At 45.4% G+C, this 26,269-nt stretch overlaps 2 protein-coding genes across 3 annotated transcripts; both read right to left on the minus strand.

Annotated features, from left to right (window-relative positions):
* Positions 1-1,330: 1,330 nt before the first annotated feature.
* On the minus strand, positions 1,331-20,141 carry FAM25A (family with sequence similarity 25 member A). Of its 2 annotated transcripts, XM_016142800.2 has the most exons (4): positions 18,965-20,141; positions 3,829-3,944; positions 2,496-2,558; positions 1,331-1,507 (listed from the first exon to the last, which is right to left on the minus strand). In XM_016142800.2, the coding sequence occupies exons 2-4, from the start codon at positions 3,899-3,901 to the stop codon at positions 1,374-1,376; spliced, it is 270 nt and encodes an 89-aa protein (XP_015998286.1). In that variant the 5' UTR covers positions 3,902-3,944; positions 18,965-20,141; the 3' UTR covers positions 1,331-1,373. The 2 variants fall into 2 exon arrangements, with proteins under 2 accessions (XP_015998286.1, XP_015998287.1); XM_016142801.2 differs by lacking the exon at positions 3,829-3,944.
* Positions 20,142-20,249: 108 nt separating this feature from the next.
* ADIRF (adipogenesis regulatory factor) lies at positions 20,250-22,426 on the minus strand. The gene is made up of 3 exons (XM_016142802.2): positions 22,296-22,426; positions 20,664-20,726; positions 20,250-20,448 (listed from the first exon to the last, which is right to left on the minus strand). Exons 1-3 carry the CDS (start codon positions 22,354-22,356, stop codon positions 20,342-20,344), a joined length of 231 nt encoding a protein of 76 aa, XP_015998288.2. The 5' UTR covers positions 22,357-22,426; the 3' UTR covers positions 20,250-20,341.
* Between the last annotated feature and the right edge of the window lie 3,843 nt (positions 22,427-26,269).

Below are 26,269 nucleotides of genomic sequence, written 5' to 3' on the forward strand. Positions count from 1 at the left end.
TTTATATCTTATTGACTTATTTGACATGTACATTTCCTCATTCTTCTTAACAGCCATGGAGTATTCCATAGTTTGTTCTTATTGGTGGCCATCTAGACATAGGCCCATTTTTCAAGCATAGGCATTATAATACATTAGAAATAATAGGTATCGTCTCTCTATTGTATCTCAAATCAAATAAGCAGAGCAAAACTTGCCATCTAAGCAATTTCTGATCAGCATTTTAAGGTGTTTTCAATCTCTTGCTGTTACAGACAGGCCCTGATGAATCTATTCACCCTCTGGGCATCTGCATGTACATGTGCACACCTGAAGATTAAAGTCTGATAAGAGGAACTGCTGTCCAAAGAGGGCGTTCCAGTTTACACTACCACCAACAGTGCTCTTAGCCTTTTAGACTGAGCTTAGATTGGAGGAATTCAAAAGTTATCAGAAGCCAAACCAAAATATGAGGTCTAAATATGGCTAGACAGTGGCAGATAGATACCCCAATCTAGGACATTGGATTCCTGGGCTATTCAGAAACTTATGAAGCCAATTCTAAAAGAAAACCAGAAATATGGTGAGCAACTGACTTGTTCTTTAAAACATCTTTTCTTCTCATTTCTGCTAAGAACAAATAACTTTCAGAAAGATAAACATGTAATGCCATATCTTTAGAAATCATTTTCTTTTTTAAAATCCAAAATGTTAAGCTAAATATTACTTAAACGTATGTTTAACCTTTATTGTACTGACTTACTCAAGGCAGGAAGGAGAGAAGGCCAAACATTCTTGCCTACTACCACCAGTTAGGCCTAATGCAAGTATCAGAGGGGAGGTCCGACAGTGGCTTCAACAGCCAATAAGCAGTGGATTCAGTGCCTCCTTGACCTGATTTTGTGACTGTCCAGCAGAAATGTTTCCCAGAAACCTCTTTCAGAATATGGAGCATCTCAAGCTGTCTGAGTCTGTCCAGCCTACTTGTCAATCAGGTTCATCTGTTACCTTTCCTGAATCCTGTAAGAGCATGTCAAGGAAAATCCAAAGAACACGTAAGCGGAATTATGGTCCTCCCTTGGGGTGTCCTTGGAGCATTGAAGTGTCTGAAAGCTATAGATAGTTTCTGGGAAAATAATATTTTAAGAAATATAGCATAGATACTAATAATTCTTCAAGAGGTCTTTGCTGACAAGAGAAATCTTAATGTGAGAGCAGCACATCTGATTAATGAGGGGGACCCATCTGACCCCCAGCAACGACAATGTCATTGTCAGCAAGTGACAAGACATAGACAGTGTTTCCATCCAAATAAGAATAAATCCAAGGCTCAATGTACACATTTCACAGCTTTTTATTGAGATTCAGGAAGAGTTTGCCGGTGGCAGGCGTGCTCACTGTCCCAATTTACCCAGACCTTCTGCTGCATGGGTGACAGCATTCGTGACTGTATTGGTCACTGTCTCAGTGACTTCCTTCACCACTTGGTCCCCTGTTTGCTGGGCCTTCTTGAAGGCTTCAGCAATGGCTGTCAGGGAAAAAGAGGAGTAACATTCAGGTGAGCAAAGTAAACATTTCAAGCCGTTCGCTGAGCTAGTGTCACCTGGAGAGGTCTGCGGGATGTGGCAGTCATACTGGATCATGCCCTGGAGGAGACCCAATGAGACAGCGTGCAGCAGAGCTCCTGGAGCAATGTGTTCAAATTTTGTTTTATTTTCCTCAGTGACCTGCATTTCTTCGATTATGAGTGAGACTGAGTATTTGCTCATGGGTGTATTGCCTACTCATTTTTCATTTTTCTGGGAATTGCCTATTTGGTCATTTGGTCATTTGCTCATTTCGTATTAGATTATTATTACTGTCCTCAGTTTGTGATTTTTCTTTTGGCTTAAGTTGTAGTTTTTTTTTTTTTTTTTACTATGGAAAATTTGAAGGTCAATATTGTCAAATCCACCTAATATTTCCTTTATGGCTATTGGGTTTTCTGTCAAAATCAAAAGATCCTTCTGTCTCTGAAATTTTGCAAAAACTCCTGTTTTCTTCTAACAATTTAATAATTCCATGTATTTATATTTAAGTCCTTGATCTATCTGAAGTCTATTTTGTTGTAGGAATAAGGTGTATGTGTGCTGAATTCTCCTCCCTCCTCACACACATACACATACAAACATTCATGTAAATATTTATTTATAAAAATATATCTTATATCTTAAACATTTTGTCCCAGCATGCTGCCACATAATCTTTTGTAATATCGTCCTTTTTTTTTGTCTTCATGTTTTTTTGTTTCGTTTTATTTTTTATTTGTGACATCGTCTTCTTAAAAGTCCACAGAGAACTAGACAATATCTAGTTAGATATTGTCTTAGCAAAGTTTGGCCTCAGCATAGTAATTGCATATCAACTGAAAGGGTACACATCTGAGTCAGGGTTTGACCTAGTTAATCAAAGTACAGGTTTGCCTCCTTCATTCCCTTCTCCTTGCCTCCTTCATTCCTTCCCCAGCCCTAGCATACCTTTCTCTCCAGCCTCCTTGGCATGTTCCACGACCTCCTTCACCACTCCCTCCACAGCATGAACTGAAAAGATGAGACAAGCCCAGGGTGAGAGCACAATGTAAACAAACTTCTCTTTATGGCAGGGCCCAGATGGCTCTGGATATCCTGAACAGGGCTCTGGGATGCTGTCCCAGCCAGGACAAGTTGGCTCACAAGAAGGACCCCAGCTGGCTTCCTTCAGAGACTCAAGTGAGGCCTGGCTACCAGGGGAAAAACGCTGAGTGAGCCACACGAGAGCTCAGGGCTCTCCATGCCGCACAACCTGGCGTGGCCTAGATGCCGATGAGCAGGCCTTCTAGCTGGAAACCTGGCGCCAAGGCCGAGCCTGTTTCTCAGGTCACCACACCTACCAGGTGTGCTGCTATCCTGCCTCAAGCCAGATGACTGCTGCATCTGGATGCTGAATCCTGAAGCCTCCTCCAGCAAAACTAGTTCTCAAAAAGCTGTCCTCCAATAGGAGAGGACTCTGCCCACCTAGGAATTGTTTAAAATTTGGTGGTAGTTTGCCAGAACTGATAGTGTCAGAAGAACTGGTTCTGATTCTAACTCCTTCCTTTACTGCTTGGTTCCTTCATCTGTGGAATGGGAATAATACAGAACTCAGAGAGCTAGTGAAAGAGGAAATAGGGTGGTCAATACCAGTTACAGTTAACCAATGAAATACAGACATGTTTGCAGCCATTTCGAAAGAGGATGGCAAATTTACATGTCAGACAGGTGGAACCTGGATTAGCCTCCATGAACACAGTTGCTGATGTCTGCATACAGAATAGGGCTTCTGGGGACTTTGAAAACATTGCAAAAGTTCTTTTTATAAACCCCTGGGGCTGACTTTGAACGGAATCAGATTTGGTTTCTTAATAAATAAATCTTTGAAGTTTTAAAGTTATGGTAAAAATAAAATTCCACCTTCCTTTTTCTGTATAGGATATTTGCAATAGGCTGTTTGGACATGGAAGCGCTCCCAGGTTCCAGAGGGAAGGATTCAAGCCACCAGCTACTCACCCGGCACCCAGGCTCCCCACTGGCCCCCTGGGGCCTCCTCTGAGCTGGTCTCCCTCTTACCTTTAGCCACACAGATTGAGGGTTGTTTGGGGCAGCTGACCCCTCCTGGCGGCACCCTGAGCTGCCCGCCTCAGTTTCCTCATACCACCCCTTCTATTCTATCTTTGTGGGGATGATCATGGGGCCAAGGCCTGCCCAAAACTTGCTGGGATCAGCTTCGCACAGGCCGAGTCAAGCCTCTAGCCTGAGAGAATGGCCCAGGTTGAAAGGAGACTCAGGTTCTTACCAGCTTCCTCAGTGGCCTTCTCGGTGCGGTGGGCCAGGCCTTCAGCGGCAAGCTTCCCCAGGCCTCCCAGCATTGTGTAGTGACAGGTGGCAGGCAATCAAGCAGGATGCTAGGGCCTGGAACAGTGTGCTTTTATAGATGCCTCTAATGCCTAGCTGGGATCTGGGGGACCAGCCCTTGTCATGGCCAAGTAGGAGGTGAGGCAGTGAGTCAGCGCAGGGGGTGGCAGAAGGAAAAGGCTGGGTGGGGCCACCCTAGGGCTCTAGCCATGGCACTGCCCCTCTAGCAGCATGAGACCCACTCACCCTATATCCTGGGACCCTGGGGCAGAGACAGGGAGGCAGACTGAGGCTGGACATGGAGGTCAGTTCTGGGACATGCTTCTCCCCCAAGGCAGGAGGCCTGAATGCACTGCGGGATGAGAGACACTTGGAGACAGCAGCCCTACTAGTCCCCTAGGTTTTGAGTTCTCCGCAGCCTGGGCACGGGTATATACCCAGACAAAGCCTAGGACTTCTAGCCTACTGTCCAGGGTCCTCATAGTGGCATAGCTGGGGTTTGGGGGGTTCTGTAGGTCATGTGGACCTGGATACCCCTCAGGCCAGGAACACAACTGCCCTCCCCATTTCCAAGAACCTCAGCTTTGCAGGGTGGCTTTGCAGCCTCCACTGGACAGGTATTGGAGGGTTGGGAGGATTCAAGGTGGTGCCTTGCCCTAGGGGGAGAAGACACAGCCTAGTAATCCCTGACTTGCAGGCAGCTGGTTCTTACTCACAGGAGAACATGAGTGACCCAGCACTGAGGAAGCTAGCATATGAGGAACTTGACCCTCCCTGCACATTGGGGCCTGGCCCCTCGGAGAGACCCTGTAAGGTCCTAGAGGAGTAGATGGAGGACTCCAACACCATCTAGGGAGGTGCTTATGGCCTTAGCAAGAAATCCCAGAAAGCTGCTCTACCAGCCTGACACATCACATGTTTAGAGGGCCACGCTGCCTCCCTAGTTACTCAGAATGGAGAGAGATGCCTCAAGCATCATGCCACATGCTCCTTCCCTTAGTCACTAGCCCAACCTGAGCCTCAGTTTCCTCATCTATAATTGAGAACAGCCATGCCTTCCTGGCCATGACACTGATAGTCTGTGGGATCATGCATGCAAACTCTTAGTAAACTTCTGCTCCCTCTCTCTCATTACTTATGTACCCAGGAGGGGCCACTTGGCAGTGAGTCCTGACCAACCAGTGGGTAGACCAAAGAGTAGTAGGAGTATAAGGCTGCCTTGGAGCTAGAGGGCTGGGGAATGGGATCTCACTGGGTAAGTGTCATGGAGGGAAGACTCACTGAGTCCCTGTTCCTGCAGTCCAGGCCTGGATCAGAAGTCTGAGGCCCCCTTCTCCATGCAGTCTCCCTCACCCCTCAGAGCTGCCCAGGAGGGCATGGCGGGGCCTAATTAGTGTTGATCCGACCATAGGCCTTCACAGCGTGGGTCCTACAGGGCGGAGGCCCTCCCGCATTCCCGAGTGGTGCTGGGAGGCTCCCCAGGTTGTGGCCGGCAGCCCTAGGGTAGGCAGTGGGTACTGTGGACAACAGTAACTCAGAGTCACAAGGCCACAGCACCACACGTGCTATCCCCATTTGGCGGGAGTGGTTGGGTCTTAAACAATTTAGAGAGGTCTTCTCAAGAAAAAGCATACAATAATACTACTCTTGCAAGTTTTACGTATATACACATGTATGACCCTGTGGACGCAGAGGGGCTGTTAAAGTGAGGGCTCTGGAACTTAAGCAGGTCTAGATGACTCTGTTCTCCCCTGTGAAAGACAAATACCAGAACGTTCTGCTCAGGGCATCAGGGCCACGTTGCCGAGGGTGGAGCTACTTCTAGGACATAGCTGGTGGGAATTAGGCTGAGTGACCCATAAAGACATTCCTTGGACCCATCAAAACCCCTTCCCTGTTTCTTCTGAAGTTTTGTTTGTCTCCCACCCACCCCTACAGGGTCTTCTCTTTGCCTGCTCCCTTGACAGGATGACAGCGTCATCCGCCAGTTCTGGGATGGCTTCCAGACCCCACCTTGGGATACTCTTCACAGTCCCTTCCTCCTCAGGAGCTCACCAGCCCCTTGGCAGGCCCTTTTCAAGACCTGGCCACTCAGCAGAACTCTGAAGCCAGTGTCAGTCCAGAGTCAGGCCCACTACAGCCTCTAGCTATGCTTTCCCCTCACTGTCAGGCTACTGCTGCCCTTGCCATATCATTCCCCTGTCCATGAGACACTACTTTTTTTTAGTGCACTGCCCTGGTGTAAGCACCTTGACTCCAGTGACAACACACCATGGTCCCAGATTTCCTGGCAAAGTTGGGCCCAAACACTGATCCCAAATGTGCAACACAGAGAAAGGAAGAAGACTCAAGAGACCAAGCTGCCCAGGACCAGACTCGAGACCCAGACCTTGGTCCTCTGGCCCAGGTCCAGGCCCACTTGGCTTTCCAGCTGTGACAGGAAACCTGTCCTCTCAGCCCAGCCTTTGGCTCCCTGAGGGTGAGCTCCTTTCCAGCCAAAGAACCTGGGATAACCCAAGACCCTCCTAACCAGGGGTGAATTCCAGCCTGAGGGATTGGGCTTGGGTGACTCCTGCAAGGAACACTACTTTCCTGGATGAGGTTGAGGATGACTCAGGTGGGAACCGCCCCATCTTGGAAGAGGCCTGGCCCATGCTGAGCCCCAGTGGAGCAGCCCTTGAACTCAGGCACCCATGTCAGCCTGTCCTGAGTCAGAAGGTCAAGTCCAGCCCTTGGGGCAAAGAGAATAAGGCTTTGACAAGAACCAAGTAATTCCCCAAGTGGAATTTGCTCAACAACTCAGTTTGGCAAAGGGCTGCATCAAGTCAAGCTGTCTGCATCAAATTAAGGAGAGCCAATTTTTCAAATAGAAATTTGCCAACTTAGTAATTAACAATTCTTTTTAAAAAATTGTTTATTTTAAGTACTTAAATACTTGTGTGATGTGAACAGGAGATGTCATGAATGTCCTGAGTTTCATGATTTTCTGTCCTGCCTATACTTTCTCCACTTCCGTTTCATGGATTTGAGTTCATAGTATATACTAAACCCTGGTCTCCTGCACACATCGACTCCTTCCAGACACAGGGGAGCCAAACCCAGACTCCTGGAGACTTGGTATGTCAGTCACCAAAGGAAGACTTCTCCAGCATGTCAACACCCACACACCCATGGGTGTCAGTCAGGGTCCTGGTGGAAATCAGAGGGCACATCAAAGGGGTATCTGAGGAGAGAGACTGTTCATAAAGGTGTGGACAGGCTTAAGAGAAACCATGAGGGATGGTAAGGTGCTCAGAGACCAGCAGTAGTGGGAGTTCTTACCTCCCTGGGCCTGGAGGAGCAGGGAAGGGACTGTGTCAATGCTGAGAGCTGCAACTATAGAAGTTCATTGGACAGGAGCTGCAGCCATTAGCAGAGGAACATGGCCACAGCTACACCATGCCTAGCAAGGAGGGAGCAGGGGGATATATACTGCCTTTCTCACTCTTCAATCTCCTACTGATATCCCCCACTGGCTGAACACAAGGGGCTAAGGCTGAGGGAGCCTGGATAATATAGTTCAAGAGGGCAGATTCCTAGGGTTAGGGCAGGGAGGAGCAGGTGGGTGTGGATTCCAGGTAAACAGACAATACCAGCTCATCCTGCCAGACTTCCAGGTTTGGGAGTAACATGGCAGCTTAATTTTAAATGGTCCCATTTCATTTTCTTAAAACTGTGTGGAGCAACAAGGAGCACAAGAAGAAGAAAGGGGAAGGGGGAAGAAAGGATGGGAGGAGAAGAAGAATACCCATCGCCAACACACACATCAAATTTCTCAGAAACTAGGAGACTGAGAAACTATTGGGGCGGAGAAGTCAGTCTCAGATGTTGCCCTTAACACTCAACTAGCAGGAAGAGAGGACCCTCTGAGTAAAAACTCCGTGGGACAGAACTAAGACCCGGGGAGATAAAGAAAGAAGAGGAAGGTAACCAAAGAGGTCTAGAAGTGTCAGATCTAAGAGAACCACCTTCCAAGAGAGAAGAGAGGCTTTAGGAAAGCAAGGACTGACTGAATTCCTGGAGGGTGCAGCTGTGGAAAGAGGGCTGTTCGTAGAATCTTCCTGAAGCTATTTGGTTTCTGAGAGGCGGTGGGGTAACAGCCACACAGGTGAGTTCAATACTTTTGTAAAAGAAGTACAAGCTCTTCAGCAAAGAAGCCTGGCCCTGCTCCCTCTTCTTGGGAATTTCCCATTGATGTCTGGGAAATAGTACTTCAAATTTGAACTTCAGATTCCTGACAGCCTCTACTACATCATGAATACAAGGGTTTTATGAATGATAGGGCAGGTTTCTCTCTTTCCTCTCAATGTTAATCGAGTTGCAAAAATCATGTAGTTTCCATATCTCCCTCACCTAGCTTCCCCAAACGTTCATATCTTACGGAACCAGTGAATTAACGTTTGCATATTTAGCTAAATTAAATGCAAATTTATTTAATTAAATAACACATTTAAATAAATTTGAGTTATTTAAATTATTTAACTAAGTTAAAAATTAACATATTAGCTAAACTAAAGACCTCATTGGGATTTCACCAGTTTTTCCACTGATGTTCTTTTCCCATCCCAGAATTCTATCCAGGATCACAGATTGGATTTAGCAATTCCTCCTTAGTCTCTTGCAGTTTTATAGGACTTCAATAACAGTTCCTCCGCCTTTCTTTTTCTTTCCTAACCTTGACACTTTTAAGCAGGACTAATGTTATTTTGTCAAATGTTTCTTATTTGGGTTTGTCTGATGTTTTATGATTGGACTAAGGTTATGCATTTAGGACAAGAATACTGCAAAAATGATGTCGTATCCTTTCTAGAGCATCATATCACAGGGTCCCTGGTGTTGATACGTCTTATTACTAATCATGTTGAGCTTGATCATTTGGTTAAGTTGGTCTCTGCCGGCTTTATCCATAGTAAAGCTACTATCTTTTCTTTGTAGTTAATAAACATCTAAGGAGAGATACTTTGAGACTATGCAAATTCTGTTTCTCTTCAAACTTAAATATTAAATTGTGGTAAAATACACATAACATAAAATTTACCATCATAACTATTTTTAAGGGTACAGTTGAGTAGTGTTAAGTATTTACATTGTCGTGCAACTAATCTCCAGAACTTTTCAATTGTGAAAACTGAAATTTATACCCATTAAATAACTCCCCATTCACTCTCTCCCTAGCCCCTGGCAAGCACCATTCTATTTTCTGTTTCTATGAGTTTGACTAGTCAAATAAGTGAAATCATATAGTATTTTTCTTTTGATAACTGGCTTATTTCACCTAGCATAATGTTCTTAAGATTCATCCATATTGTAGTATGTGTTAAAATTCCTTCTTTTAAAAGGCTGAACAATATCCCATTGTACTCATATACTATGTTTTGTTTATCCATTTATCCATCAATGGACTTTGGGTTATTTTTACTTTTTAGCTGTTGTGAATAATGCTGCGATGAACATGGGTTACAAACATTTTTTCAAGACCTTGCTTTCAATTCTTTTGGATATATACCCAGGAATGCTATTGCTGAACCATATGGTAATTGTTTTTAATTTTTTGAGGAACTGCCATACCATTTTCCATAATGGCTACATCATTTTACATTCCCACCAACAATGCACAAGGTTTCCAATTTCTCTGCATCCTCACCAACACTTGTAATTTTGTTTTTGTTTTTGTTTTTAGATAGCAGCAATTCTAATGGGTGTAAGGTGATATCTTTATAGTTTTGATTTACATTTTCCTAATGATTAGTGATATTGAGCATCTTTTTATATGCCTATCAGGCATTTGTATATCATCTTCGAAGAAATATCTATTCAAGTTCTTGATCTCTTTTTAATTGGATTATTATTTTTTATTATTAAGTTGTAGGGGTTCTTTCAATATTTTGGATATTAATCCCTTCTCAGATATGACTTGCAAATGTTTTTCCCATTCCATAAGTTGCCTTTGTACTTGTTGGTTTTGTCCTTTGATGCACAGAAGTTTTTAATTTTGAGGTAGTCCAATTTATCTAGTTTTTCTTTTATTGCCTATGCCTTCGGTGTCATATTCAAGAAATTACTGCCAAATCCAATGTTTTCAAGATTTCTCTCTCTGTTTTCTTATAAAAGTTTTATAGTTTTAGGTTTTACATTTATATCTTTGATCCATTTTGAGTTAATTTTTGTATATACTACAGGTAAGAGTTCAACTTCATTCTTTTGCATGTGAATAGCTAGTTTTCCCAGAAAAAATTTGTTAAAAAAAAAAAAACAGTCCTTTCCTACTGAATGGAAGCCTTGTCAAAAATCATTTGACCTCTACTCAAACTTTTCCACACTAATTTTAGCATCCATCAGTGGATCTTATCTGCAATAATTATTTCTGATGATGATTCACTATTTCCCTTTTCCTTCTACATTAATTAATTAGTTAATTAGAATTCTACTGTAAGAATTGCCCCTTCTCCACTTTTATTTAATCTATTATTAATTCATATCAGTGTAGATTCATGAATAGCATATTTATCTTATTCTGTTAAAACTCAATAGTACCATTGTTTATTTTGTTGCTCAAATTAGTCCAGCTTTAGTTATTAGAAGCTCCTTCAGGTTGGCTTCTATGTTCTTTCAATAAGCCCTCATCTTTACTTACTATCTATCTATCTATCTATCTATCTATCTATCTATCTATCTATCATCTATCATCTATTTATCATCTATCATCTATCTATACCTATCATCTATCATCTATCTATATCTATCTACCATCTATCTATCATCTCTTCATCTATCTATCTATCTATCTATCTATCTATCTATCTATCTATCATCTATCTATGTATCTATCTACGTATGTATGTACCTGTGTATGTATCTATCTATCAACCTACCTATCAGCATTTCCTTACTTTCTGGCACTATGAAGATGTTCCAGGCTGATCTTATATTTTTCCCACCCAGCCCTACAATTAACTACTTCTCCTCATTCCTTATGTTAGAGGATGGTATTTAGAGATCAAGATCTGGGTGATAGCTGTGCTAATTGCTACTAGTATGTCATTGCATCTAGGAACTCTCAGCCAGATAGATCTAGGAAGTATATGTATGTATTTACTTGCCTATTCATACACACACACATATTTCTATATTTATCAACATATATAATTTAAAAACAGGAGTATATAGCGATAACTGATTCTAGTCCAACACCACAGGGTTCATTTAGTGTTCATCATTCTTTATTTGTAATTTTTTTTTTCAACAATGACAAATTAGTTCTTAATATCTATAATATATTTACTAATGCATTTAATTCTGTAGACAGTAGTCCCCCACCTTATCCATGGTTTTGCTTTCCATGGGTTCAGTTAGCCTTGGTCCAAAATAGTAAATTGCAGAAATAAACAATTCACAAGTTTAAAATCACTGTTGTTCTGTGTGATGAAATTTCCCACCATCCCACTCCATCCCATTTGTACATAAATCATCTCTTTGTCCAGCATTCCAAAAAAGAGTACTGATGCTGGCAATTCAGATATGCCAAAGAGAAGCCATAAAGTGCTTCTGTAAGTGAAGAGGTATGCATATATAGAAAAAACATAGTATGCACAGGGTTCAATATTCTCTGCAGTTTCAGGCATCCACTGGAGTCTTGGAACATATCCCCCATGGATAAGGGGGGACTACTGTACATGAATTTCTAGTATATATATTTATTTTGAACTGCAAACCCATAATCCTGTGAAAATCACATTTTCTGACTAGATTACAGAATTTATGTACAGTTTTTTTGTTTTTTTGTTTGTTTGTTTTTTGCCTTTAGCTTACAGAATCCAGTCAATACAATCATATGCCACATAATGACATTTTGGTCAATGACAGACCACATATACAATGATAGTCCCATGAGATTATAATGGAGCTGAAAAATTCCTGTCACCTAGTGACATCATAGTCATTGTAATGTCATAGTACAACACATTACTCATGTATTTGTGGTGATAATGGTGTAAACAAATCTACTGTGCCAGTTATATAAAAGTATAACACCTACAATTATGTACAGTACATACTACTTGATAATGAAAATAAATGACTGTTACTTGTTTATGTATTTACTATATTATACTTTTTATCATTATTTTAGAGTGTACTTTCTACTTATAAAAAAGTTTGCTGTAAAACAGCATGCCATATTATGCCAGCAGCAACCTCATACATCTCATGTTTACCTTGTCTCTTGATTGCATCATTTTCTCTTGTGCTTGATTTAATGAAAAATAACACCAAAACTACATTGCATATGAAGAAATCCCATGAGAAAATTTTAACTCAAAGAAGGCCTATGAAGACTTCCAGTGAAGATGGCATAGAAGGTAGATGCTGTGCTTGCCTCCTCCCACAAACACATCAAAATTACAACTAAACTACAGAACAACCATCACTGGGAGTCACCCGAGGCCTGACTGAACAGAAGTCTTACAATTGGCAACATACATAAGAGGCCACCTCAAGATTGGTAGGAGGGGCAGAGATGTGAAATGGGCTGATTCTACAACTGCATGTGGTGATTGAGAATTGAGAGGAATATCTCAGCTGCAGAGTTCCCCCTGGAGGAGCAAGGGGTCCTGGACCCACACTGGGCTCCCAAACCCAGGGTTCCAGTGCCAGGAAGAAAAGTTCCCACAACTTCTGGCTGTGAAAAACAGCAGAGATGTGGCTGAGTGAGACAGAGGACTGTAGAAATCACAGACATTCCTCTTAAAGGGCCCAGACACAGACTTATTCACTGACGAACTCACTCGCTCTAAGCTCCAGCTCTGGGGCATTTGCTCGAAAAGCTACAGGGACATACAGGGAGGAATGGAATTGTCTGGGTTCAGGTTGAGGCCTGGAAGGCAGCTTCTTCTCAGACAGAAGTGCTGGCAAAATCCATTGTTACTTTGTTGAGCCCTCCCCACTTTCCACTGTGTAGACATAGAAAGCTGTCATATCTGAATCGTCATCAACCCAGCTAACACAGATCACCTTGCCAAAGTGATTCCCAGAGACTCCACCCCTCCCAACTTGCGGGCCCACCCAAACCACCTCCAATGACTTTTCCACACAAATAGCCTATCTTGGCTCATGCTGCAAACTTTCCTAAAATCATTCAAAGTTTCACAAAACTCAAACAAGCAGCATCTGGCCTCAATGTGTCCCATACCTCTTGCTGAGCAGCCCCGAACCCAGCACTAGCAGCACCTGGCCTCAGTTCACAGCTTGGCCTCTTGAGGTACCTCTAAGTCCAACATCTGCGGATGTTTAGGGATTCTTGCCAGGTGGCCCCAGGTAGTGTATAGACTACAGATCAACTTGGCCTGAAGTGAAGCCCCTCACAGGAGGCCCTGGGGGTGGCAAACCCAATGGCCAGCTTCGACCAGAGCTGGAGAACCACCATGGCTGTATCTGAGGATGACACCCAAAGGGTAGACTGGGAAGGCACCAAAGCACCACTAAAGTGAATCCATCTGAGTAGTGTCAGCCCTTCACCAGCCAGTCCTCATAACTGAACTGTCTGAGGGTCAGTCCTTCCCACTGACATGCAAACAGCAACCGAAGCTCAACTACAATAGGAGAGCACATACAACTCATATAAGGGACAAACCTGGAGCACCTGGCTCAGATAACTAGGGAAAACTGTACTACTGGGCCCCATAAGGCCACTGCATAAGGCCACTCTACATAAGGCCACTCTACTACATAAGGCCACTCTACTAAGACTGGGAGACTTAGGAGCCCTACCTACTATATAGAAACAAACACAGGGAGGCAGCCAAAATGGGGAGACAAGGAAACATGTCCCACATGAAAGAAATGAACAAAGCTCCAGAAAAAGAACTAAACAAAATGGAGATAAGCAATCTACCAAATGCAGGGTTCAAAACATTGGTTCTAAGGATGCTCAAGGAACTTAGCAGAAGAGTAGATGAACTCAGTGAGAACATTAACAAAAAGATAGAAACTTAAAAAAGACCCATTCAGAAATGAGAAATGAGCATACAATAACTGAATTGAAGCATACATTAGAGGGAATCAATTTGATCTAATACATTAGATCAAATCATTGGATCATATCAGAGATTTAGAACATAAAGTAGCAGAAAATGCCCGATCACAACTGAAAAAAAAAAAAATAGAATCCTCCCCCCTCCCCCCCCCCCAAAATGAAGCTAGTTTAAAGGGTCTCTGGGACAATATTAAGCATACCAACATTTACACATAGGGATACCAGAAGATAAAGAGCAAGGAATTGAAAACCTATTTGAAGAAATAATGATGGAAAACTTCCCTAACCTGGCCAAGCCCAGGAGACACAGAGAGTCCCAAACAAGATGAACCCAAAGGGGCCTATATCAAGATGCATCATAATTAAAATGCCAAAGGTTAAATACAAAGGGAGAATCTTAAAAGCAGCAAGAGAAAAGCATCTAGTTACCTATAAGGGAGTTCCCATAAGACTGTAAGCTGATTTCTCAACAGAAACCTTTGCAGGCCAGAAGGGGATGGTCATGAAATATTCAAAGTAATGGAAGGCAAGGACCTACAACCAAGATGACTCTATGCGGCAGAATCTAAGGACAGATCAAGAGCTTCCTCGAAAGGAAAAAGTTAAAGAAGTTCATCACCACCAATCCAGTATTACAAGAAATGTTAAAGGGACTTCTTTAAGAAGAAAAAAAAATATCAAAAATATTAATAATAAAATGATAATAACTACACATGTAGCAACAGTTACTTCCAAGATAAAGGGATTAAATGCTCCAATCAAAAGGTAAGGTGACTGAATAAATAAAAAAAACAAGACCCTTACAGGTGCTGCCTATAAGTGACTCACTTGAGATCACAAGACACACAGAGACTAGGGGTGAGAGAACAAAGAAAGATATTTCAGGAAAATGGAAACAAACAAAAAGGCTGTGGTGGCAATACTTATACCAGACAAGATAGACTTTAAAACATAAACCATAACAAGAGACAGAGAAGGACTCAGTAATCTCACTTTTGCGTATTTATCTGAACAAACCCAAAACACTACTTTGAAGGGAAATGTACATCTATATGTTCATTTTAGCATTATTGACACTAGCCAAGATATAGAGGTAACCTGGGTGTCTATCAATGAATGAATGGATAAAGAAGAGGTGATACATATGTATGTGTATATATATATATATATATATATATATATATATATATATAGAGAGAGAGAGAGAGAGAGAGAGAGAGAGAGAGAGAGAGAGAGAGAGGTGATATATATATTCCATATATATATAATGGAATATTAGCCATTAAAAAAGAATGAAATCTTCCCCTCTGCAACAACATAGATAGACCTAGAGGGTACTGTGCTGAGGGGAATGTCAGAAGTCAGACAGAAAAAGACAAATGCCATATGATTTTACTTACATATGGAATCCAAAGAACAAAACGAACAAACAAAACAGAAACAAACTCATAGATACAGAGAACATTTTGATGGTTGCCAGATGGGAGGACGTTTGAGGGTTGGGTGAAAAAGGGAAAGGTATTAAGAAGCATAAATTGATAGTGGCAAAATAGTCTTGGGGATATAAAGCATAGCATAAGAAATATAGTCAATTATATTGTAATAACTGTAGTGTTGAATGGGTACTAGATTTATCAGGGTGATTACTTCATAAATTATATAAATGTCTAATTACAATGTTGTATACTTGAAACTAATATAATATTGTATTCCAAATATAATTGGGAAATTTTAAAAATTATTTAAAAAATAAAGGCACATGAAAATTATTACTTAACATGAATTAAATTCCAACACAAATATTCAAAAGAAGACACTTAATAAAGCATTAGTAATTATAAAGGAAAATTGTAAAACAGAAATACCAGAATTCTAGGATAAGGTGGCCAATAATAAGTCTAGACAGACAGGAATTTGCATATCTTAGAAATAAAAGAAAAAAGACAAAATAAGCTATTACAGAATTGAAGAGTAAAGAATAAGGAGTCACAGTAGTGCCTATGGAATAAAAATAAAAAAAGAAAAGAAAATGAATTATATTAAAGAGATATATAGTGTCTAGGAAACAATGACAGATATGGAAATTAGGTAGAAAAAAAACTTCATGCCTATAATTGGAATTCCCAAGGAAGAAAGCTAAGTAATGGAATAGAAAAAATATTCAAAAGGACAATGAAGAAATTGTTCCTGAAGTAAAAGAGATCAAGAATCAATATTGAACAGGAAAATTGCATACTAGAGAAAACTGACCCAGAATAATCATCACTGAGACAAACTCCAGAAAAATCATTGTACTTTAAAGATAAAAAAAAAGCCAGCCAGCCAGAAAAATCAAGTCTCTTTTTAGAAATTCCAGTGAATTAGAAATCAGACTTCTAGGGACTGCTCAATCTTCTGTGCCAGAGCAAGTGCAGAAACACCTAGAAGACACTCATGTAAAATAGCATGAACTGTAAATTTCAAGTCCAGTCAAGGATAGAGCATAAAGGCTTTGACCAACAATACCACCTACTTAAGAACTCAGAATATGGTTCATATGAGCTCATCTTTGTTTTTATTTTAACTTTTTAACCTTTTAAAAATAGAAAATGCCATACACAAAAATAGAAAACAACGAACTTTCATGACCACATTATAATAACCCAAGAGGCTTACCTATAACAATATCAAATTAATCCCAGATGTCCTCTCAGTCCATCTGTAAATGTTTCATTCTTGAGGAAATTTCTAGAGGACTAACTCCAACAAATCAAGAGATAGCAGAAAATATTTTTTAGCAAAAGAAATGGCAGACAGCTTTTTTATCTTTAGTTATAGATCTAAGAAAAAACAGGTGTGGTTCGGAGTAGTGGAATGGAATATAAATGCTACACATTTTCATAAAGTAAAAATGAGACAACCAAGCAAAAAAGGAGGGGGGAGTCATTTTATTCCTAAGGAGACAAAAACAGAAAACTCAGAAGCCATGAAAACTCCGTCATTCTATTTTATGAATATAAATGCTGAATATGTTTGTTAAATAAAATGCAAGAGCAGAGATAATAAATTATAACCAACTTTCAATTTCCTGTTAATTAAGGGAGACTTTTGTAGGTAATCACAGTGAGTAATTAAAAAAGAAAAAAGAGGAGAGAAGGAGAGAAGGTGGAAAGTAAAAACTCTGCCCTTTGTCTCATATAATTTGATGTAATTGCAATGGAGAAGTCAACTGGAACCAAAATATAATGCTAGTGACTATGTTAGTTGGAGAACTGGAATTTGGAGAATTAGGAATTATTTGAGAAATTGCTAATGTAAGAATTGATCTGAAACTCAACAGATGTAGTGATCACAGCCTTCTCCTCCTCAGTTAGTCTAGGCTCAATTCGTGGAGATAGGCCTGGGCTCCTATAGGCTCCCATGGGCTCCTCTGGCACCATGCCCACTGTGTCCCAGACATGGGGCCAAAGACAAGTCCAATCTGGCCCTGCTCCTTAGGACTCACAATGTTAGGGGAACAGAGGCACACAGTGCCATGGGAGCACCAGCTGCATGGGAGTAGAGGGTAGTGTGGAAGGAGCCACACTGAAGAGGTGGCACCACGGTAAACTCAATGACATGTGAACACATTGTTATGCGGTAGGAGTACCAAAGGACAGACATTTCCACATTTGTTTAGCAGATGTTGGCAGAGCACCACTCTAGGAAGGGCATGCACCAAGCAGTAGAAGGGACTTCACTGCAGTCCCATTGCAGTCCCATGGACAACCATTACAGAGACACACACAGAAAAGTAACTGAGTGGTATTACTGTAGAAAAGAAGTATATGGGGTGTGAGAATGAATCAGCGGTGACCAGACCCATTCTAAGTGTGTGTGTGTGTGTGTGTGTGTGTGTGTGTGTGTGTGTGTTTGCGCGCACACATGCAATGGTCAGGGGTGGTCAGGGAAACCGAGACCTGAAAGATGAGGAAGCCGGAGCCACCTGGACAAGGGTGGTTTGTGGGGGCAGATGGAGAGCCATCCAAGCAGAAGAAATAGCATATGCAAAGATTCTGAGGGGAGCAGGAGCATGATATCAAGAGAAATGAAAAGATTCCACATGGCTGAGGCAGAGAGGAGAGGTTGTTATGAGAGGAGACCGGGGAGGTGGGTAAGGCCAGCAAATGCAGGACATCCGGGTAACATTGGGAGGATTTAAACTTTTGTTCACAACAGAAGACCTAATACACAGTGGCTCAAACGATGGGGAAACTGCATCCTCTCACCAAGCATGTGACAGCTGCAGGATTGATTTAAGGACTGAATAAAGTCCCTAACCCAGGTTCTTTCTGTATTTCTGCCTTTACCCTTATCAATGAGTTGGCTTTCTTTTAGGCTTATTCCTCCTGTGTTTACTACAAACAGCTGCTGCAGAATTAAGTATCATTTCCATCCACAAAAATGTCCCAAAATGTCCAGTGGAAGAGGAGGTCTCCTACCCCTGCCCTTCCTCTTCCTTTTTTTTATTTTTTATTTTTTTTTAGGATGAAAAACCTATCCCAGAAGCTCCCTAGCCCTCAGACCTGACCGCTCCTTTCCCCTTGGCCAGGGCTGGGTCACACGTCCATCCCTAAGACAATCACTCAGGTTGAAGACATTTTGGGCCAACTGAGATTTCTCTCCAAGACACGCAAGGAAAGGACACAAACCAGAAAAAAACGTAGGGTCTTTGCCAGCCAAGGCCCACCAGCCTCCCAGCGTGGTCCCAGGTGGTCTCTCCCCACTTTAGCATCTGCTCCTGGAGATACTGGAAGCTCCCCCCAGACTGCGCCAGGTGTCTCTTTAAGGACCTTCCCTTTGGGCAAGAGTGAGCAGCCTTGGCCTATTTTGCAGACGAGGGGAGGCCTTCTTTTGGGGACGGCAACGAGGAACCAAGCACGTAAGTGGCTTGGCCATAAGGTGAGGGCGGGAGATGCTGAGGATGAGAGAGAGGAACTTCTTAGGCACTTGGGAGGGAATCTTAGTTTGGAGACGGGAAAGAGATTACCTGAGCAGATCCTCACCCACAGGTGTGGTGGAGTGGAGGGCATGGGGTGGTGGAGGGGTAGCTACACTGCCCCCTGCTGTTGGCCATGAAAGTCCTCCCCGAAAGCCAGCTTCGAATCTGCGTACGAAGGAAGACGACGCTTTTTCGTCAGAATCTCTCCAGAACTGGGAAGTGCCGTGTAAACAATACTGTGAATTGAAACAGCATGACTACTTATGTACTCGTCCAGAAGCGAACTAGGTCATTATAGTGGAGAGAATAACGTATGCAAAGACGTTTAAGTGGGGAAGGGGCACGGGCATCACCAGCCGAGGTGGGGCAGGGGTTCGGGTAAGGGCGGGTGCAGGAGCCGGGGCTGGGCTTTATCCTGTGGCAACTGTGAGTCACGCATCAGCAGGGCGTACCCAGGGTTGGCGTCACATGCGTGGACACGTGTTGGGGGGAAGGGAAGGAATTAAGTTTGCTGGACCCGGGGGACCTGCCAGACGAAAATGCAGGCCAGCGTCGGAAGCCAGAGATACCGGTGCACCCGGGAGGGAAAGGGTGCTTGAGGGAGGGGGTCTCACGCACACGTGCGCAAGCACACAGTCCCATCCCACGCTTCATGCCTAAGCGCTCGGCTCCGTGCTCAGCAGGCCTCTCCCCTGGAGGCATGTCGTAGGTGGGGCCCCTGGCGGTCACGCCGAAAAATGCAAGACCATTGGGTGGGGCCAGGCCTTCCCCGCGCGTCTTTGCCTTGCTGCCTTGCTGGGTGACTCACCGCCGGATGAGGTCGCGACGCAAACACTTCGCGGGATAGGCGGTGTGGGAAGGTCGGCTCCTGCTACTCTACGTCGTTCCGGCGAATTCCCGCCTCCTGAAGTCCTCGCGGGCGCCGGGTGGGTGGGCTGCCCCAGTGTTATGAGCCTCCGCACTTAGCTTGCGTGTTACAGTTCCCGAGGCCCCAGTCCTTGGAGCTCCGCCCCCAACTGAGCCCCTCGAGGATTTGGGGACTGAGTATCCCCCTCCTAAGTGGGATGGGGTTCCTAGAGTTGGGGAAGAGGAGATGGCTTCTAAATTGAGCTTCCGAGGGGCACGTACCTAGATGGGGGTTGAACTTTGGATATAATGGAGCATCTGGAATACGGGTTTGAGACGATGGGAAACAAATTCTTGAACAGTGTGGGTTTCCAAATTTGGAATGCCAGGATTCGATGTAGGGGCTGGATTTCTGGATATGAGAGGTCTGTTCTTGGCGAAGGAGGACTGGGCCCAGCTTGGGGGTAGATACGAAGCAGACACAGGGTAGGAACATGTGCTTTAATGAGGCATGAGGCCAAGGGGGCAGCCGCTGACCAGATCAGGGCCTGAAGGGGAGTCACCCATGGCTCACGTCTGTCATTTCAGGAGGCCTAATTTTTTCCCAAAACCAGAGAAAGTCTCCGAGGCCTGGTTAGCAGTCTTGTCCACGGTTTCCTGAGTAGATTTAACCACCTGTTCCATGGCTTGGGAAGAAAAGAAGAGAGCAAGTAAGGGGAGGGCCCCAACGAACCAGAACCATGCAGGGTTAGCTTGGCCTGGGTCTCCCTTCCCAAGAAGCAGTGTGGGGCAGAGGGCTACAGAGGAGAGAGTGTGCCTGGTCAAGGGCCAGGTGGGGTAGGAAGTCCGCAGGGGCTACCCCACCCTCCTGCTCTCCTGTTGCTCCCCAGCCCCACCAGACCTTTCTGCCCTGCATCTGTGGCTTGATCCACCACTTGCTGAACTGCTGCTCCGGCTGCAGTCACTGAAAAAGAGAGATTTAGCCGTTAGCCCCTGTTGAGGCACCATGGACCACAGGGCCCCACCATTGCCACCCCTCTCATCTGTTCTCTAGAGTAGTTTGTTCTATAGTCCATAGGGAAGGATGCCATCAAGGTAAAATCCCTTGACCAAGGCCACCCAGCCAGTAAGGGGCATGAGTCCTTTCTGGGCCTCTGGGGTGTTCTTGTTTATTTATAACTCTGGGCCCCTCCCCTCTGGCTTGCTTCCCATTCCATCGCCAGGACAGCTGAGAAAATGTCTGACTGAAAAGAAGGCAGGGCAGGGCCAGGCTGAAGCTGGCATCTGTGCTGCAGCTGCTGCTGCTGGGCATGGTCCAGGTAAAACCCTGCCTCCTTTAACAACTTCTCCCCAGATACCTGAATTCTCACCTTTACTGCACCCCCAGTGCACTGGGGCCTCTACTTCTGCAAGGTCCTCTCACTACCACCTCTTTCCCGTGCCTCACCCCAGAGGGCACACAGCAATGATGCCAATGCCATGGACAGGCAGATTAAGGCATTAGGAATGAAAGGAGGCAGAACTTTCAAGGTCAGGCCGTCTCCTCTAGACCAGAGTCTGCCTGTGATGAACAGTGTTTCCAGGGCCCTCCGTGGGCAGACAGGTGGCTTCGGCCACCAGATATCTGACTCATCCTTGCTGCTGTACAGGAAAGAGCCTGCCTTACCCACATCCTGGAGTCCCTGTCTTATGTAGCCAGGACCACAAAGAAGGAGCCTTTACATCCAGCTTACAGATAGAGAAAGTGAGGTCCAGAAGGAAGGGTCCTGTACATAGAGGCTTCCTGGTAACATGTTAGTCTCGAAAGCAACTGTGGGCTTTCCTTGGTGAAGGACGGGGTTGGTTTGGGTGGTTTGTTGATTGGGACATGTGCACGATAGATTGGGAGCTACGTTCCCAAGGGACCGTAAGCTGGGACTGGAAGAGCTGCCACTGGGGTCCCCTCACATCCCTTTCCCCCCATTCTACCCCCTCCAAACTGTAAACTCTGATCAGAGGAGGAAAGAGCTGGAAGTGGAGGAACTAAGGCTGGGAATCTGTCCTGCTGGGGTAAGAGTGGGAAGGCCCTCTGGGTGAGGACTTGAAAGTAAAAAAAAAAAATTATTTTTCAGGGGAAGGGGGGCTCAAAACAAAGCCTAGTGGGGATCTGGAGCTACTTTCCCTACCCCATCTGGCCCTGTGTGCTGAGACCGGGGTGAGTAGAGGTCACTCTCAGAGTGGCATAGCCTGCTCTCTCCGTGGACTTTAACACTCCCCTAAGGACCTGGGTGGGGCCGCTCCTCGCCTGCGCAGCCTTTTCACACTGGCTCTAGCTAGCAATGCCCAAAATGCAGCCCGGGCTCCTGTAGCACTGCTCTCCCCCACCCTCACCCAAGGATAATCTTCGGGGTAGGTAAGGGTGAGCGTCCTGTGTCTCAAGGGAGGGAGGGCTCCCTCCAAGACTGAGCTGGCTGCCAACTTTCGGGCTTCGCAGACCCGCGGCTTTTGCCCGCGAGCGTCCAGTGGGTGCCCTGCAAAGGCCTCAGGTTCTCACCTGCATCCTGGGCCGCCCCTTCTACTTGCTGCTTCAGGTCCTGCAAACCCTTGCTGGCCATGGCTGGGGGATCTGCAAGGTCGTCAAGGGTAGCTGCAGCGACGTTGGGTCTTCCTCACAGGGGCGGCGATCTGAGGGCCCGCTCTGGTTTTTAAGGCGCCCTAGGGCCGGCCCGCCCCGCGTGGGGCGGGGGTGAGGGGGTGCGGGGCGGTTCCCAGCAGACCCGGCTCTGCGGTCACGGGAGCACATCCTGGCTTCAAATGGGCCGCGTAGGGAAGGCGGCTGCCTCAATCAGGCTGGGAAGAGGTACTAGGAGCTGCAGAGGGCCTGGGTCAGGGGTCCAAAGAGGGGCTGGGGGCAGGAACGGGACGAACACACTTCCTGGACCCCAACCGCGAGGATTTACCGACCCGCGAGCGTAGGGTCAGCGCCTTATCAGGATCTGAAGACCGTAATCGAAATTAATAGCGGTTGGTTTTTATTGAGGATTTACCTTGTGCCGGGCTCTACCCCAACGCTTTCCAGCCTCTTGTATAAGCTTTACGACTTCGTGAAATAGGTATTATCAGTTTAGAGGAAGAAACTGAGACAAGCCACCGGCCAGCCGCCACTGGGACCCGGAGGACAGAGGGATGGGGTGGGTGGAGTAAATGCCGTAGAGGGCGAGTCACTGGCATGCTCCCCTGGGTTTAGTCAACTCGGAGCTGGAAGAGGAATTAGAGACCTGCCCATGAGTGGTGGAGCCAAGTTCCGGAGGATAGCAAAACAAACTCCCCGCACTCCAGGGCGCAAGTCCAGCCCCTACCCCGCCCCCACATCCGCCCACTCTGGAGTCGGCTTCGGAGCCTGGAGGCCACTGCCGCACTTCCCCGCCCTGTGTCTCCGTAGGACATCGGGACCTTCTCCAGTGCTGCTCTCTGATTCTTCCTCTCCAAGCCTGTCTGCACTTCTGTGGGAGTCTCCCCTATTCTGAAACTCTGGGAAGCCCCGCCTACCCAGGTCCATTCTATTAGAGGATGCCCTACCTCTACTGGGGGTGACAGAAGGAAAGGGGAGGGAGATTTGGGATTAGCTGGTGTCAGGCCCGGTCATGGGGTATCTGGAAGCGCGTTCACACAGAGGGAATGTTTTGATGGCCTAGAGGGAGGGGCAAGAACTGAGATTAGGTAGGGGGAGGGGACACCAAGCGCAGACTAAACGGCAGCCACGCGCGTACGTTTCTTTCTCCGCCCTTCAGGGCTGCGAGCCTGCGCGGGCCCAGAGCGCAAAGGCACTGCGGGGAGCCGCCTAATGGTGGGTTTGGGGTCTCTTGGAGACCTGCCTGATCATCGCCCCAGACCGGTCAGCTCTCCTAAAGTCCCACCTACAGCACCAGTACCTTTAGCCTAGAAGTCCTTTTACACTGCTCCAGTTAGCTCCTCGCTGGGTTGCTGAGGCTACGTAGCATCAGGCCCAGTGGGCAAGGAGCAAGACAAGGAGACTGCAGCCGTCCTTAGCAGGTGTTAACAGAGATAGCTCGGAGTGGCCTTGGAGTCAAAACTTTTGGGTTCAGCTACCCCTTAGGGCAAGTCCCTTCATCTCTCTGTCCCTATCCTTGATAGTGGGAGGATAATAACAATTTCTCCAAAGTGTTACTGAGAAGATTAAACGTGCTGAAGGTTGCCCCACACTCAGCCAGGGTCCTTTAAGAGGGGGCAGGGCATCTGGAGCTTCTCTGATAAGGAGACAAGACGAGAGGAAGTTATTCCTCTAGGGAACTCATATGAAGCCCCACAGAGCTGAGAGCACATATAGCGTTTAAAGGCAAAGTAGACTGCCCTTGCCATGGATGGGGAGGGTCTTCCCGGACTGGGCAGACCTTGATGTTTGGCATTTAACTCCAGCAACACGCCCTGAGAATATGTCTAGGATGGGAACAAGCATCAGAGACCCTTGCAAACTCCTTCAGCTGAGGCAGAGGGCACTGGAAGCATGGAGAAATACTGTCCCCAGGAGCCAGGTCTATATGTCCCATTCCCCCAGTCACCTGAATAGCCCAGCTCCTCCTCACTTTCTCTTACAGTTCAAAGAGTTCTCTGGGACACACAGGTCCCCAGTGGCCTCCTCCTAGGGCAAGCACAGGCCTGCTGATATGCAAATGTCTCAGCCAGAGCCTGGGGGAAGGAACATTCCTGACAGGTTGAGCCTCTTCCACACCCTTTGCTCCTCCCATCGCGGGGTTTAGGGGGTTGGGGCTAGCAGCCCCCTGCTCCTTTCTGTCTCCTCAGCAGTGGATGTCCATGATCTGCAGATTGGGATACAACCCAGCTCAGCTGTGCTTGACTGGATTCCCAGTTCCTGGGGCTGCCCCTTACTCCTGCTCCCCACTATGAAGGCAGGATAAGAAGGAGGTGTGGACCTAGTGATGCAGGACCGGGCAAATTTCTCCAAAGAACTGAAGGAGAAATTCTTGACTGAGCATAAGAAATAATCCAAATGCACGCCATAGTTAGAGTCAAAAGGAAAGTTTATTAGAAAAGTGGTAATGCTCCATAGAACGTTGTCCCCCCTCAGAGGCAGAGAGAGTGAGAGAGCCTGGGAGAGACTCAGAGGGACAGAGAGAGAGACAGAGATGATGAGAGGATTTAGCGCACAAGACCAGAGAAAAAAAGACACCGAGAGGGACCCCAAGTGTTTGAGGAACTTGGAGGCAGGATGGGAAGGTGATGTGGACTTGGTAGCATCAGAAGTTGGCTGTGGTGTTGCCTTAAGTTCTAGCTTTGACACCAAGGACTGGAAGCCTGGGGCAAGTCAATTAGATGCTCTAAGCCCAAACTGCCTGGGTGTCAAAAGGAAGGGAATCCTGGTCTCTGTTCAGCTACCTCTGAAGGAGCCTCCAGGGTGTGATGCCAACAGCCCTTGAGGTAGGACACTAACAGCCCAGTCCCAAGACATTGTAAAACCCGGGGTGTGGCAGCATCTGCCATAAATTCTCTGGATCCCACACTGCCAGGATGGACATAGTAGAGCATGAGATTGAGGAGAAAACCACAGGCCTTAAATGGCATCACTTGTGCTAAAAGCCCATGATACCAAACCTAGATTTAATAACTGCTCAAAATACCTGATCAACCTCTCCCAGAAGCATAATCTTAACCAATATGAATTTTTTGTTCAAGTACCCATAAGGTAATCTGTCACATGGTCCCTCTATGTCTGTCTCCCATAAAAGAAGAGGCAATCTGCATGATAAAAACCCTTCAATCCCCCAAAGAAAAAAAGTCCCTGCCCAAATAATCCTTTCTTTTCTTTTGGCAATAGCTCCCTTGCCCTACCCTTCTTCCTATAAAAAATCTTCCATTTTGTACCACCCCTCAGAGCACCTTCTTAGTTGCTAAATGGGATGCTGTCCTATTCATGAATTGCTCAATTAAACCAATTAGATCTTCAAGATTATTTGGTTGAATTTTTTTTTTTTTTTTTTAGAATCAACTGGGTGGCTCTGGGGACAGGCCACCTGGGCTTCTGCCCAGTCCTGAGCTTCCTAGCTTCGTGCCCTTGGGCAAGTTAGCTTAACCTCTCTGTTCCTCATTTCATTCTCAGTGAAACTGGAATCAGATCAACTATTTATTCTGAAAATTAAATGAGGCAAAGCACTCAGACCTGTCTGACACCTGGGAGGAGCTCAACAAATGTTCATTTTTACCAGTTCTCTCTCAGGGTATATAGGTTTGTTACTTCTGCATCTCAGCTGTTGTGTTTTCTAATGATACTTGACAGACTCCTTGATGAAGGGAGAGTCCAGTTCCAACCCTTTGTGGGAGCTCGATGCTTGATGCAGGGTCGGACCAGTTGGAGGAGCTTGGGGTCATGTCCTTCTCTCCAGTGAGGACGACTAAGGAAGACTCCTGGCTATGAGTTTAGACTTCACAGTTTTGAAAGATACCATTTGCTCCAAGGAGCAATGTTAGGTGTCCTTTTTTCCACAGGACACT

The sequence above is a fragment of the Rousettus aegyptiacus genome, unplaced genomic scaffold, assembly GCF_014176215.1.
Source record: "Rousettus aegyptiacus isolate mRouAeg1 unplaced genomic scaffold, mRouAeg1.p scaffold_m13_p_6, whole genome shotgun sequence".
Taxonomy (NCBI): Eukaryota; Metazoa; Chordata; class Mammalia; order Chiroptera; family Pteropodidae; genus Rousettus; species Rousettus aegyptiacus.